This window comes from Jaculus jaculus, chromosome 23 (assembly GCF_020740685.1).
Source record: "Jaculus jaculus isolate mJacJac1 chromosome 23, mJacJac1.mat.Y.cur, whole genome shotgun sequence".
NCBI lineage: Eukaryota > Metazoa > Chordata > Mammalia > Rodentia > Dipodidae > Jaculus > Jaculus jaculus.
Genome location: NC_059124.1, coordinates 4,635,307 through 4,651,100, shown reverse-complemented (window position 1 = coordinate 4,651,100; position 15,794 = coordinate 4,635,307). Strand labels below are relative to the sequence as shown.

The window sequence follows — 15,794 nt, the reverse complement described above, 5'->3', positions numbered from 1 at the left end:
CAGGCAAGTGCTTAACCACTAAGCCATCTCTCCAGCAACAAGGTCATTAATTTTTTTAAAAGATTTTTATTCTACTCCTCTGCCCACTGAGATCTTGTGTTACATGCTAACCACCAGAAGAATAGGAAAAAGGAAGAACACTGTTTCCCAATAAAAAGGGCAAATTCAGATGTTAAGGCATACCTTTGTCCTGTGTGTCTAGGGGTGGCTGAGCACCCTCGGGCCTCACTCTATTCTGAGGCTCTGATGGAGACTTCAGAAATCTCATGGTTGAGTAGGTCACCTCCACATCACTCATCTTGACTGTAAGCAAACTATGTTTCCTATGGACAACTTCCCCTGGGGTGGTGTCTGGACAAAGGAAAAACTAAATGAAGCACATTTATGAAACAGCAGGATTGGATACTGGGTGGGTGGGTGGGAGTGTTTAACTCCTTTAACCATCCAATCTAAAACATACAGACTGAGCCTAATTTATACAAGTGAAAAACTGTATAACATTTGTGCTTAAATCACTTAAGTCCTAGTGTTTATGTTTCCTAATGGTTATTAGGAAATAAGGGACAGAATTCTAAAATATACTAATAAAGCTATTTTACTATTAACAGCCAAGTGTGAATATATATAAACACTTTCAAACTATCAATTCAAAACACAAAATTCAAAACTTTCTGAAAAAGAATGAATACCTCAACTTTTAAATTTTCTACCTGTTCTGATACATATATAAATACAAAATGTTCCTTCTATCTTTTCAATTATACAGGCCTTTATCAGTGTTTCCCAAAGTATATCTGAGACACCATCTCCAAAAGGATTATTTGAAGGTTAATATTGTAGATGATTAGCATTTTAGATTCTAAGATGTGATAACAGTATCTTGAGTTAGAGTCCAAACACCTGTGTGGTTAGTCTCAAATAAGCCCATGTGCATGAATGCTTTGTAAAGAATATTTTAGTGAATATTCTGTCTGAACTTACCAGAGAAGCCTATGTGAAAATAAAGCTTGTCAGTAGGCTCGTTAGTTCATCCATAAAGGATTCAATTTGATAACAGATATCAATATAGAGCTTATTAAATAGTAACGATTTATAATTCATCTTGCTTCTTATATTAATCAGTATGAGAAGATGAAACAGACTAACTGCACCCTCGTCTAATTTAGCATGGAGGGTTGAACTAAGGTCTTAATCTAGTCCAGACTGACCTAAGACTCACTTTGTATGCCAGGCTGGTCTCACATATAGCAATCCTCCTACCTCAGCCTCCTGAGTGCTGGGATTAAAGACATGTGCCACCGTGCCTGGCTCTAATTTTTTAAATTATGAAATTTTCTAAACTTATTCATACCTTTTCTAGCTTCTTAAGAACAAGAAGTGTTAGTATGGAATTCTTCAATGTGGGAAAGAAAAGATGTAAATCATTTAACTGAATTAAAATGTAATTAGCAGCTGGGCGTGGTGGCGCACGCCTTTAATCCCAGCACTCAAGGGGCAGAGGTAGGAGGATCACTGTGAGCCCAAGGGCACCCTGAGACTAGATAGTGAATTCCAAATCAGCCCTGGCTAGAGTAAAACCCTGCCTTGAAAAAACAAGCAACAACAACACAAAGTAATTAGCTACACAAATTCCTCTTCCTTATTTTGTTAACAAAAAGCAGAAATCATAGTATACAGAGAAAGAGAAAATAACTTTTCGTGAGTGACAAACTATGACTTTCATATTCTTTCAGAGCTAATGCAGGATTGGGAACTAGCAAGAGGACAGGGTTTTAACTGCTTGCAGGATCTAAACTAAAGCAAGTAGACTTATCAATGAAGAGTCCCTCTGGCAATCTCATTTTCATGCCACACCATTTGTAATTGACTCCTGTGGAATTTCTGTAGAATTAATGGAGTCATGCATTAGGAAACCTCAGGGAACAAAGCAGGTGTTACCTGTATCTGAGCCCAGCAGTGATGAAGGTTGGGGAAACTGGTCTCCAAACGAGGGCTCCGTTGACCTTTCCCGTCCTGCGTCCCTCAGAGGCTGGGAGACGAAAGGCAGAAGGGAATTTCCTCCGAATGATGTGTTCTGCTCCTCCTCCTAACCAAAGTGAAAAGAGGAAACTGTGATGAGAGATGACATTGATGAGGAAGAGGACCACGAGCTCGTTATTCCTCCATTTGAACTCACCAACACTGGGCATGCAGAAAAATCATGTTCAAAATCAGTATTTGAGCATGGAAAACATAAAAGAACAAACTTGGGAAAAAATAAAACCAGTATCTTTAGCAAAAAGAAAAATATGTACTTAAAGGAAATCACTAATAAAAAGAGATGACTAAAGTATACATATGTGTACATATAAATGGTATAGCTAAATTCTTTAGTACCTAATTTTAAAAACTAACCTGTTAGAAAGTACCCTTTGTGTTACTCTTTGAAAAAAAGGGTCACTTCTTTCCGAGTTATGTTCACTGTAGGTAATATTTGTTAGGAATGCTTTTAAAACACTGACATTCCAGGCTGGAGAGAGAGAGCTTAATGGTTAAGGCTCTTGCCTGCAAAGATAAAGGACTCATGTTCAATTCCCCAGGAGCCACATAAGGCAGATGCACAAGGTAACACACGTATCTGGAGTTCATTTGCAGTGGCTAGAGGCCCCAACCACCCCATTCTCTCTCTCTCTCTCTCTCTCTCTGCCTCTTTCTCTCAAGTAAATAAATAAATTAAATTAAATATAAAAAAAAAACTGCTGGGCATGGTGGCACATGCCTTTAATGCCAGCACTCAGGAGGCAGAGGTAGGGGGATCACCATGAGTTCAAGGCTAGCCTGGAACTACAGAGTGAATTCCAGGTCAGCCTGAGCTAGAGTGAGACCCTTCCTCGAAAAGCAACACTAATATTTCCATAGCAGAATTCTTGGTGCATATTTTTAGTTTTTTATCTATATATTATCTTTACTATGCAAATTGATGCAGTGGTTTTATTCCTGCAGTTTGTGGCTCTAGGGGATCAAAGCCAAGGTCTTGGGTATGCGAGGCAAATTCTATGCCACTACGCTGTCTCTTCAGCCTTTGCATTTTTTTTTTGTTTTTGTTTTTTGCTTTTCAAGGTAGGGTCTCATTTTAGCTCAGGCTGACCTGGAATTCACTATGGAGTCTCAGAGTGGCCTTGAACTCATGGAGATCCTCCTATCTCTGCCTCTTGAGTGAGTGCTGGGATTAAAGGCGTGCGCCACCACACCCGGCCAGCCTTTGGTTTTTGCAGACAGGGTCTTGTTATGTCACTGAGACTGGCCTTGGCCTTACAGTGTAGCTCAAAGTGGCCTCAAATTTACAGTCTTCCTGCTTCAGCCCTTCAAGTGCTGGTAGTACAAGTGTGCAACACCACACTAGCTTATGCTGTGTGTTTGACCAGTTATTTTCTAATAAACAACAGAATATTCCTAATTCAAAGAATCCATCTACAATGTGATTTTTTAAACTAAGTGTATTTGCAACTTTATATGTCATGATTTATTTACGCAATTAGGTAATCCCCTTCTGTTGAACATTGATTTTATTTATAGTTCCTCTAATTTTTTTCTTTTTCTTTTTTCTTGTTAGTTTAAAAATATTTTTAGCAACTTCTTTTCTAATTATTTATTTATTTTAATTTATTTATTTGAGGAAGTAAGGGGGGGGAAGAGAGAGAGAGAGAGAGCCAATAGAGAGAGACACAGTGGTTGTGCCAGGGCCTCTAGCTACTGCAAACAAACTCCAAATGCAGGTGCCACCTTGTGCATCTCACTTACGTGGATCCTGGAGAATTGAACCTGGGTCCTTTGGCTTTGCCTTAACCAACCACTAAGCCATCTCTCCAGCCCCTAAATATATATTTGACCTGCAGTTTTGAATATCCTCTTACAAATGCTTTAAACAGCTGGGCATGGTGATGTTCATCTTTAATCCCAGCACTTGGGAGGCAGAGGTAGGAGGATCACTGTGACTTCGACACTAGCCTGAGACTACATAATGAATTCCAGGTCAGCTTGGGCCTGAGCAAGACTCTACCTCAAATCCCAACCCCCCACAAAAAAACTTTAAATTTGAAATTTTTCAGTCAAAGAATATAAACATATAAAGAACTTACACATACATATATATTACTATGCACCCTCTAATTTCATTTATATTGTACTAGCTGTGTGTGAAAATAAATTTGATTTTTTTAACAAGGTTAATTTTTTTCCTTGAGTTTTGTTCATGAATCTTCATTCAAAGTCTGCCTGTTCAATTTCTACTGAAGCCTCAAATTTTCAATACCTAAGACTTAAAAAAAAGGGACATTCATTAAGGTTGTGCCTTAGTGAGAGGCACTTTGCCTAGCACGTGGGAAACCATGGACTTGACTTAAAGCACTTAGAAAAGACAGAGGAGAGCAAAGAGACGGTGGCTGAGAATGCCTTCATGTCTATGGTCTGTTGCCATGAATGGGAATTTCTCTGAACATGTTCAAACGTCTTGCTGTCCATTTGCACTTGAGTCTGGCCTTTCTAATCTTATGACTTAGTTTCTATGCAATCGATATGAGAAGCCTATGGGGCAAGAGGAACCCTTATTCACTGTAAGTGGGACTGTAAACTGGTGAGGCAATCATGGAAGTGTGGAATTCCTCAAAAGCTAAAATTAGAGCAGCCACGTGGCCCGGCTGTGCCACGTCTGGGCATGCTGTGCCCAGAGGACTCTGCCCTGGCAGAGATGCTGCTCGTCAATGTCAGTTGCTGTCTCCACAGTCCTGCACGCAGAGCCGCCGAGGTGAGAAGCAACCACATAGAACCTACGACTTCTCAAGATAACTGACAAGGTATGCATGACTTATAAGAGGGGCTTGAACCCCGATACTCTGTATGGGATGGTAACACTGCTCCCAGAAGTCATGGGTTTCTAAAGCAAGACCCCAGGGCAGATGTGACATGCCTCCCTACGCGTTCTGAGCCAAGGAGCCTCCAGAGGCTCCCAGAACAGGACCTGGAAATACTAATGCTCTTGGTTGCTCCTGGGATCTAGATAACAAGTCTCCACTTCCTTTGGATGCAGGATGTAGAGAAGTCGATGTGCCGTGGGGACACCTCTGGCCTGCTGCCTAGTATTCATGGCACCAGGAAGCCCCAGGTAGGCTGATAAGAGAGGAAAGCCTTCCAGAGTCTCACATAGCTATGAGCCCTGTGTATTCAACTCACTGCTGCCTGTGATCGGATCGTGCACTGGAAGTCAGCTGATCTACATCCCCAAGACAAATTCATCTCGACAGTGTGGGCAAAGTTCCCTGGGTAGAGTGTGGATACTTCTAGAATATTTGCTGCTAGGAATCTCCTCTCACCCTGACTGGAAGGTCTGCAGCCTTCTGTCCTTAAACCAAATGAAAAGGCCACGTATGAAGGTCTGCCACAAGACTAGGGTGTGGAGAAGGCAGCAGCACCGAGAGCTGACTGCGCACTGCAAGACTGGTCAAGCTTCTCAGCCCGGCGGGCGTTAGCGAGTCTCCATTTCCGAATGAAGACACTCGGGGAACGGGGCTCACTGGCTTGCTTGAGGACACACCGTAGTTGTTGACTTACGCAACGAGGTTCTACTGCATACCCCGAGCACGGGTGAGCTGCGGATGCCGAAGGGCCTGGGCTCTCAACAAAGTGCTGCCACGAAGCACGAATCCTGGAACGAGGGAGCTACGGCCATGGAGCTGGGGAAAGCCAGCAGGGGCGCCCACACAACTCCAGCTAAGCCTCAACCTCCCCCAAGCCTGGAATTCACCACACTGCAATGGCAATTCAATTCTGTGTCCAAGGATACTGTGAGGAATAAATAAGACACAGAGGGCTTAACCATACCTGGGAAAGGCACAGTAGGCTTTCAGTGATCACTAGGTATTATTCAGTGCTGACAAGGAGAGACAGTGGAGTGTTCAGCACTGAGACATCCCTGTCCTACCTCAAGTCTCAGGGGTCATTAGGGAAGAGGTGGCAGAAATAATGTAAGAGCCAAAGGAAGGGGAGGAATGTTGTGAAATACCGCTGTGCAGACACAAAGTGGCCATTACAGTCACGACCTCACAGTGGCTGTTGTTACGTACACAAGACCTCAATGAAGGCAAAAAGACACGGTTACATCAAACTAGAAGAGAAGTCAGTTGGAAAGGTCAGTGGACGGGGGAATAGGAGAGTAGAAGCAAAGTAGGGTGGTGGAAAGGGATTATGATAGGGGACATCATGTGTGTATGTGTGTGTGTGTGTGTGTGTGTGTGTGTGTGTGTATGCATTGGTTTTTGTTGCTGTTGTTTTCCATATTCAATGAGACTGTCTCCTACCTCACAGGCTTGGAAGTGTTGGGAGCCATAGAGCAAAAGCCTCTCCATTTTGCCTGGGCCTGCTCATAAGCTGACTCATTACTCAGAAAGCTGGTCCATCCAGCTTTCTGTTAGGTACTTCTGGAACAGATCAGCAGACTGCTTACAGAATCTTATCTTTTGCAAAAGGCCAGTTTATGGTCAGGATGTGAAACCTCGCACAGTCAAGATGAGTGAGGCAAGATTAGATGAACACCTCATTACATCCCCTCTAGGTTTCCTGACAACTCCTTGCCCTGGCCACGTCCCCTTCCCCCTACAACCCTATATAAACCTACATGTAAGAATAAACTCTCGAGGCCGTGACAAATGTCTAGCATGGTCTCCTTCTTGTGTCTGTTTGCCTACTTTCATTCAGGTTGATTTTCACCTCGCTTCTTTGTTCGACTCCCCGCTTTCTGGGGCATGGAAGAATCCAAATGAAATTAGCATTGCAGATCAATTTCTTAGTATTTAAAATAAAAGTTCAGTTTTCCCCACTTTCTTTAATGTGGACCCATCAATACAGCAGTCCAGAAATCTGGAGACAGATGCCTGAACGCAGTTTGTGTTCACCAAACTGCCAAGTAAGGTGGCGATGGGCCTTTAATGTCAGCACTTGGAAGCAGAGGCAAGAAGTCTACCATGATCCGAGGCTCTCTTAGTCTACGGAGTTCCCAGCCACCAGGGATATTAGCAAGACCCTGCCTCAAAACAGAAACACCTCTAAGGTAGAGACTTGGGATCGCAAGATGGTAGTGTTGGGATGCAGGTCCTCGTGGGAGGAGCTCATGTCATGGAGGCACAGCCCTGTGGGATGGATTAGAGCCTTTCTCCTGAGTGAATTCGCATGCTCACGTGACTGGATGGTTACTGAGAACAGTGGTTAAAAGGAAAGTCCAGGAGCTCGTTCAGTTGGTAAATCGCTTGTGACGCAAACATGTGGACCTGAGGTAGATTCCCAGGACCCGGTAAAAGCGAGGTGTGGGGGTGTGTGCTTGTCGTCCCTGCACTGGGGAGTCAGAGCGGGGTATCCCTGGGACTTCTGGGTAGCCAAGATAGCCTGCCAGGTGACTTTCAGGTCAATAAGACCCTGTATTAAAGAAGATGGAAAAGATGCTGGAGAGATGGCTCAGTTGTTAAAGCGCTTGCTTGCCAAACTTGGCGGCCCAGGTTTGAATCCACATAAAGCCAGAAGCAGAGTGGCTCAAGCATCTGGATCCATTTGCAGCAGCTGGAGGGCCTGGTGTGCTCATTCACTCCCTCCCTCTCTCTCGCTGCAAATAAATAAATATAGGGGTTTTTTTTGTGTGTTTTTTTTTTTTTTTTTTTTTTTTTTTTGGTTTTTCGAGGTAGAGACTCTCTCTAGTCCAGGTTGGCCTGGAATTCACTATGTGGTCTCAGGGTGGCCTTGAACTCACAGCGATCTTCCTACATTGCCATCTGAGTGCTGGGTTGAAAGGTGTGCGCCACTATCACCAGCAATAAATGTCGTTTTTAAAAAAACGTGAACAAAGCCTATGGCCCCTATATGCACACACGTGCACGTGCACACACATGTGCACACGCAGGCACACACACAGAGGCAAGCGGCCCTTCCTACTCTCTTCCACACCCCTTGCCTGCCCTTCTGCTTTCTGCCTTAAGTTGTTGACTAGTTAGCCAGACAAACTAAAATTTAATTTTTCATAGTTGAGACAGCAGAACGATGTCAATAACTGAAAGTCAAATAGCACAGCAGGCCATTCTAAGCTATATTCCTAAGCTATAAATTCCTACAAAACACAAACCGCTTCAAATGAAAATCATTGGCATTAGGAGACAAGAGTAAGTTCAGACAGGATGGATTGAAATTCCTGCTGCGCTCTTTAAAGTGCAGTATAAAACTAGACCGACTGAACCACTGCAAGCAGGTAATCAAACAGAAAGATGAATCTGAAAATATTCTGAATTTTCTTGACTTTCCAAAGACACTTTTGTGGAAAATACACACACATGGAAATATTTTTTTTTCATCTTTTATGCCTGCTTTGTTGCAAGCTTTTTATTTGGAAAACCACAATTTTTGTACATTCGTTTGATGATACATTTAACCAAAGGTTATTCACTCAATTCCAGTCACACCTTCAGACCTTCCGGTCACACGTTCAGACCTCAATGACTGTGTTCTACAGTAAAAAGAAGTTCCTCCCACCCCTGCCCATGCAGAAGTGAGGAAAGGGGTCTGAACCACAAATTGCTCCAGCTCCCCAGTTCCAGGTTCATTTGTCCTAATGCCTGATGTTCACAGCACTGGAATACACTACACTTCAGAGCTCTTACAATACCAGACGGGAGGGAAGGAGGACAGCAGAGAGGACTCTGTTTTGAGATTTCCCATCCCTCCATCCACCCAATACCCTTGCAATTATGACCCAACTAAATAAGAGACACACTTCAGAACCAGATAAGAATAATGAAAGAGTCCAGTGTGTGGCGCATGCCTTTAGTCCCAGCCCTCGGGAGGCAGACGGAGGAGGGTCACTGTGAGCTCGAGGCCACCATGATACTACATAAAGAATTCCAGGTCAGCCTGGGCTACAGTGAGACCCTACCTCGAGAAACCAGTAATAGTAATAATACTAACACTACTAATAATAACAAAAGAAGAATGAAAAAAGGACACACACACACACACACACACACGGATATTTGGATATGTGGGCTCTGGGCCATTAAGGGGTAAAAAACAATTCACAGGTTGAAAGAGAAAAATCTTAAGTATGGATCTATAATTAAGATTTTTTTTGTTTTTGTTTTTTGTATTTGGTTTTTCAAGGTAGGGTCTCACTCTAGCCCAGGCTGACCTGGAATTCACTATGGAGGCTCAGGGCAGCCTTGAACTCACAATGATCCTCCTACCTCTGCCTCCCAAGTGCTGGGATTAATGGCGTGTGCCCCCACACCCGGCTTTATAATTAAGATTTTTGATTCTTAGCCTGGTGTGGTGGCGCATGCCTTCAATCCCAGCTGAGGTGGCAGGGTCACTGTGAGTTGAAAGTCAACCTGGTGATACACAGTGAGTTCTGGGTCATCCAGGACTAGACTGATACAACATAAAAGACTTTTGATTCTCCAGCCAGCACTGTGTATTCACACTGGTGAGAACAGCGACAGAGTGTACACTAGAAGTCAAGTGGCTTTCTAACTTCTCTGCTCATCATCGGGGGGTGTGCACACAGTTCGCCCTCAAGTCCCTCAGGTTTTTTCTTTTGAGATGGAGTCCGAGCTGGCTTTGAGCTGGTCACACAACTAAAGCAGACGTTGAATTTCTGATCCTCCTGCATCAACTTCGAGTGCAAGGATTACAGGTGAGCATCACCAAGCCCAGCTCTCAAATCATGGTTTTTTTTTTTTTCCTTTCCCATTTTATTATTTTGAGGGGGAATTTTTAAAACATGTTTTATTTATTTACTTATTTGAGAGAGACAAGCAGGTAGAGAGAACCAGTGCACCTGGGCCTTTATCCAATGCAAACAAACTCCGGATGCATGTAGCACCTTGTGCACTTGGCTTTACATGGGTACTGGGGAATTGAACCTGGGTCCTTTTGCTTTTCTGGCAAGCACCTTAACCACTAAGACATCTCTCCAGTCCACAGGGGGTGATTTTATTCTTGTTCACTATTCATTAATGCTTAAAACCTAATCCTTAGAGGAATCACAGGACCAGTGGTTGGATTTACAGCACAACCCATGCTCACGATCTAATATATTTGAAGTCATCTAGTAATGGGCTATTTAAAATCATTTCAGCTCTCATTTTTTATTTATTTTAAAACTGTCCCATTGGGCTGGATAGATGGCTTAGTGGTTAAGGCATTTACTTGTGAAGCCTAAGAACCCATGTTCAACTCACCAGGTCCCACGTAAGCCAGACATACAAGGTAACACAAACACAAGGTCACACATGCAAAAGGTGGCGCATGGATCTGGAGTTTGATTACAGTGGCTGGAGGCCATGGCACACCAATTCTGTCTCTCTTACACACACACACACACACACACACACACACACACACACACACACACACAGTTGCATTAAAAACAAAACAAAAAAAGGCCAGTCTGTTGGGCTTGCCTCAAAAAAAAAAAAAAAACAAGAAAAACAATGCCCCATAATATAATATATATATTATATTATGCGGCCTAGTACTGATGAAACACTTGCCCACAGGCTTACATGTAAGAAGCAGAGGTACCGAACCAGGCAGTCAGAAAAGAAGAACTGTCCATGAACAAAAGAGAACGGGCAGCCTGGCAGACCACAACAACTTCACGCCCGCTCCTGCGGCGCTGTAGATGTCCCACGGCGAAGCAGGGTTACGAGGCTGAAGCCTTTATGACAGTCTAAAGGCAGTCATGTATCCAATAAACACACACATCTGTGTGTTCAATTCACAGCTCTAGGGTGTATGTACAGATGCCCTGAAAGGTTTCCGTAGCAACAAAAATGAATGGCGTCCAGCGTGGACTGAGTAACAAATATCCTGAAGGCAGGGGGGACAGACAAAAGACTCAGCACCCACGAAGGATGCACTCAGGATGGGGGAGACGCTGGGCGCTGGGTCTCCTGGCGGGGACAGGAGGGCTGGGGTGCAGGATGAAAGCCCTCGGTAAACAGAAACAGTGATTATCACTGCACTGTGAGGGACGGTTTTGTAAGAGGAGATAAAGGAAAACACACGCCTGCTGTCCTGAGTACAGGGGGAAGAAGCCTCATTTCACATTAAAACAGCACTACATGCAATGCTTTTCTAGTGAGCATTGTCAAGCAGCTGAAAGAAAGCAAACAGCTAGTTCAAACAATGTAAGAAAACCACACACAAATATACAAGAATTAGTCACACTAATGGCCTAGTGTCCAGTGTGAAAAAACTCGAGCGGATGAGCTCAGAGCACAGTGGATGGCGGCCTGAGGGAAGCTGGAGAACGGGGCACCGTTAACATGCCAGAGATTTTGTCAACGGGAGCCTCAGAAAAGGTACTGTGGGGAACACCCGGTCTCAAGGGGCATCTGTCCCTCTCCGTCTCGCTGTGACACTGAGCAACAGAGCCATGGCATGCTTTGTCCTGTGCACCCGCCAAGACATGCGGCAGCAGAATTCTTATTTTCACGCAGGAAACCTGGCAGTGACGAGCGCTGTGACAACGGAGGGTGACCACCTGACTTTCCATAGCAGAACCGAGGAGCGGCCATGCGTTTCCGCGGCACAAACCAGCACCCCGGAGCCGAGCTGACCACAGCCACGTGGTGACCTCAATGGAGTCGGGTGGTAACACAACAGAAACTGCTCTACTGAGGCCAGCTAAGTGAAAAACAAAAACAAACAAAAAAGGTGGCTTCTCACAGATGTATAACCGTCTAGGTTAGCTTGTGCTCACTTTACAACTCAAGTTTTGTATTTGAAAGTTTTCAGAAAATGCAAAGGAAAACACCCCTGCCCCACCCCCAAAAAAAAGAAAGGAAAAGGAAAAGAAATAGCAATATTCATTCACTTACAGTAGAAACAAACAATCAGTAGGGACACATGACCTGTGGCCACTCCATGTGAATGCACCTTTCCATTGTGGCCAGAGCTTGTTGGGCAGTGGCCTTGCACCCGGCTGTTGAGGAACATGGACACCCTTCAGCTTGTCTCCAGGAAGGTGGCACTGACTGGCCCTGCAATGAGTGAATCACAGCATCCAGGACCCAGGGCGGGGTGAGAGAGAGAGAGAGAGAGAGAGAGAGAGAGAGAGAGAGGGAGGGAGGGAGAGAGAGGAGCACCATGACCCCAGGTCTGTCCCAAACAGAAGTAATGCAAGATGAACTCTGCCAGAAAGGGGCTTGAGGGAACTGGGAAGCGGGCAGGAAACCTGTTTCCCTCAGGAGTTACGTGGACTCTATAGGCCACTAAGACAAATTTCACACATGCACGCAGTAAGGGCATAAGCAGAGCCTAACTCAGGGTGCCAACTATGTATATGCTGACATCAGTGGTATTTAGGTATAAATTACCTCTGAGAGGCTTGTGATGAATACAAAAGGCCTAGAACCTTCGATAAGCAGCACAAAATTCTACCCTATCAGACGGGACATGTAAGAGGGGAGATGCATGGCTGCCTTCATTGGGTGGCAATCTGGCTATGTAGTTACACCTTTAAGAACTTCTGCTACAGCTATGGAAAGTCTTTAAGGTGAGTCAGAGATATGGTCTCAAGAAATAAACACCATCCTATATCCATGCTTTAATAGGTTTATTGGAGTAAAAGTTCAACAAAAGGTAGCTTTTATTTACAGAATTCAATGTACATGGCGGCAGTCTACCCACTTGGACCCATTATCCCTGTTTACTTATTTTTATATAAAAAAGTTTCACATTCATAAAAATCACAAAATCCTAAATGACAACAACTTTCCTTACTAATCCCCTCATTAAATGTATAGGGATTTTCCAAAGCATACGTTTTAAATTGGTTTAATCTTGAAGTGTACTCCAATAAGACTGAAAACTAAACATTTCAAGTCCTGTACCAAATAATAAAATATTCGGAGTCCTTCAGGATCCCTAAGAATTAAAAGGTAAAAGTTACTTTTTGTTTCCTAATGAAATGTAATTTGTAAGTTTCTAAGACATGACAAATTTTAAAATCCTGTTACAGAATTTAGGAATAGGGGATAATTCTGTTGTCATTTAAAATGAATATGGGCTAGAGAGATGGCTTAGCAGTTAAGGCATTTGCCTGCAAACCCAATGGACCCAGGTTTAATTCCCCAGTACCCACATAAAGTCAGATGCACAAGGTGGCACATGTGTCTGGAGTTCATCTACAGTGGCTAGAGGCCCTGGCGTGCCCATTCTTTCTCTCTCCTCCTCTCTCTCACTCACTTTCTCTCAAATAAATTTCAAAAAACATTTATGAAATGAATAAAGTAAATGGCTAACACTTGTATTTTTCTGTTAGGAAAGACATCCTTTCTTCATAAAAGTGTTTATTTTCTCATGTACAGTGATAGTTAATGCATCACAAAATGTCTAGTGTGGAAAGAACCTCAATATCCTAACACTCCCTCACACAGTGACAACAGTTTCGGAGCTTCTACTTTCTCCCACAGCTATAATTATTGTATGTGTACTTTTTTTTTTTTTTTTTTTTTTTTAAATTTGAGAGCGACAGACACAGATAGAAAGACAGAGAGAGGGAGAGAGAGAGAATGGGCGCGCCAGGGCTTCCAGCCTCTGCAAACGAACTCCAGACGCGTGCGCCCCCTTGTGCATCTGGCTAACGTGGGACCTGGGGAACCGAGCCTCGAACCGGGGTCCTTAGGCTTCACAGGCAAGCGCTTAACCGCTACGCCATCTCTCCAGCCCTGTATGTGTACTTTTTATATTGCCTTTTCCCAGAATTCAAATAGACACTTAAGTAATACATTTTGTTAAATAAGTCACTGCTAGACATTTGTATTATACACAGTTATAAGTAGTCTTTATACATAATAAGCTCTCAATATTTGACATTTCTCTAAAACAGATGCTTAGAAATGAAATTTCTATGGCAAAGATTCATGTTAAATGCTATCATTTTCTGATGCATATTATCAAATTGCTCCCTAAATAACAACGTGAGCAATATACCAATTTAGAAACACGATATGGTGTGAAAGCCATACTTTCACCGACTGCAGGAAAATTAATACTTTAAAGGTACCTGGATGAGCAATATTGTGTCCAATAATTATTATGCACTGCTTCTTATCTTATACCCCTAGTGAATATTTACATAAGCCGGCCATAATGTGTTAAGATGCTGTGCTAACTCATGACAGAGTGAGGCTTTCCTGGAGCTCACACTCCGAGGCTCTCTTGAAGCTTATACTGAAACCAATAAAGCAGACAAGTCAGAACTGAGGACCACAGAACAAATTAAGAGCTGTGGAGGAGGGCCACGAAGAAATGACTTGGGTCAGCCAAAGACAACGGTATGTCTACAGAAGCCCAGGGGAGACTCAGAACTTGAGAACAAATGGTAGCTAGTATCATACTTTTGGCTGTCTTTTGCAAGTAATAAGCCCAAGGAAAGGAGTGATATAATGTGGAGCAAATGAGAATGATATAAGCCAACTCCTTTTCTTTAAATTTTATGATACTATATTTTTATATAAAACAGCAAGTAAAATTTTGGCATTATTGTGCATAATACTAAATTAAGAGTTTGATTTTGACAGTTAGGGAAATGTCATGGTAGTGTCTTTGATGGCCTAGATAACAAGTCTTTAATGACTTAAATATCAGAATGACATCTGAATAATAACTGACAGGATGCGCTAAAAGCATTTAGACTATCAAGATGACTAAAGCTTGGTTCTCCTTCTTGTGTGTGTGTGTGTGTGTGTGTGCACGCGCGCACACGCACGTGCACGCTCCAATGTGTGCAGTCACGTGTGCGTGAATGCTGTGATGTGTGTGGTCACATGGACGTGTAGGCCAGAGGCAGACATTGGATATGTTCCTCAAGTGCTCTCAATTTTTTAAGATGAGGTCTCTCTCTGAACCTCGACGCGCAATGCAGCTAGACTGGTTAAGCCCAAGGGATTCTGTATACCCACCTTCCCAGAGCTGGCATTAGAGGTGTGTGCCACCACACCTGACGTGTCACGTGGGTTCTGGGGATCCAAATTCAGGTTCTCGTGCTTGTGCCAAAAGCACTTCACCCTCTGATCCGTCTCATTTACTCTAGCTGCCATCCCCAAATAAGCCTTTGTCAGAAGTCATGTCAACTTAGCTAAAACGCGTTACTCACCTCGACTGGTACACATCAAGAAGAGAGCCTATTTTTGACACAGTAAAAGAAATGTGCTCATCTCCAAGTACAATTTCAAGTCCCTAAAAGAAAAGAGAGAAACACTCTCAATAAGAGAACAAACAGATACTTGAATTCATGTTGCAAAGAAGTTCCAATTTACCTTAAATTTTTCTAATATTTAATAGAAACTGAATCTCTTAGACAGAAAGCACTTCCTCAGTAAAAAAGATCTCACTGATGGATCACAGAAGTATTTTCAGGTTCAGGATCGACCAAGTGCTACTTGCCAGAGCCGTCATTAAAAAGATGGTATAGGATGAAACGACATGAAATGCTTCTGATGGTATCAGTCAACACTAGCTATCACTCTATAGTTCATGCTACAAAAATGACCTTATATGTAAAGTTCACAGAATGCATACTGTCAATCTGTGTATAATAATACTAACCGTCACCACCCTGTACTTCCTGTGTCAAGCCTGCTGCTGGGACTTCAGTTCTCTGTAATCCTTAAGCAACCTACAAGGTTATGGGACAGCCTTCTGTACAAGTGTGTGATCCCAAGCTCACAGCCTCAAGAAAGCATACAATGGTATTTTTAACTACTAGCAAAGATTAC

The 15,794-nt window shown here is 43.2% G+C and overlaps 1 protein-coding gene across 4 annotated transcripts in view; it reads right to left on the bottom strand.

Moving 5' to 3' along the window:
• The window catches only part of LOC101613761 (killer cell lectin-like receptor 2), a 33,627-nt gene that overhangs the window by 11,848 nt on the left and 5,985 nt on the right, over positions 1-15,794 (bottom strand). For all 4 annotated transcript variants that reach the window (XM_045139768.1, XM_045139771.1, XM_045139769.1 and 1 more), the window contains 3 exons: positions 15,173-15,255; positions 1,939-2,086; positions 184-351 (listed from right to left, as the gene is read on the bottom strand). In XM_045139768.1, the coding sequence (XP_044995703.1) occupies positions 184-298 (115 nt within the window). In that variant the 5' untranslated portion in view covers positions 299-351; positions 1,939-2,086; positions 15,173-15,255. The remainder of the gene's footprint in view (positions 1-183; positions 352-1,938; positions 2,087-15,172; positions 15,256-15,794) is intronic.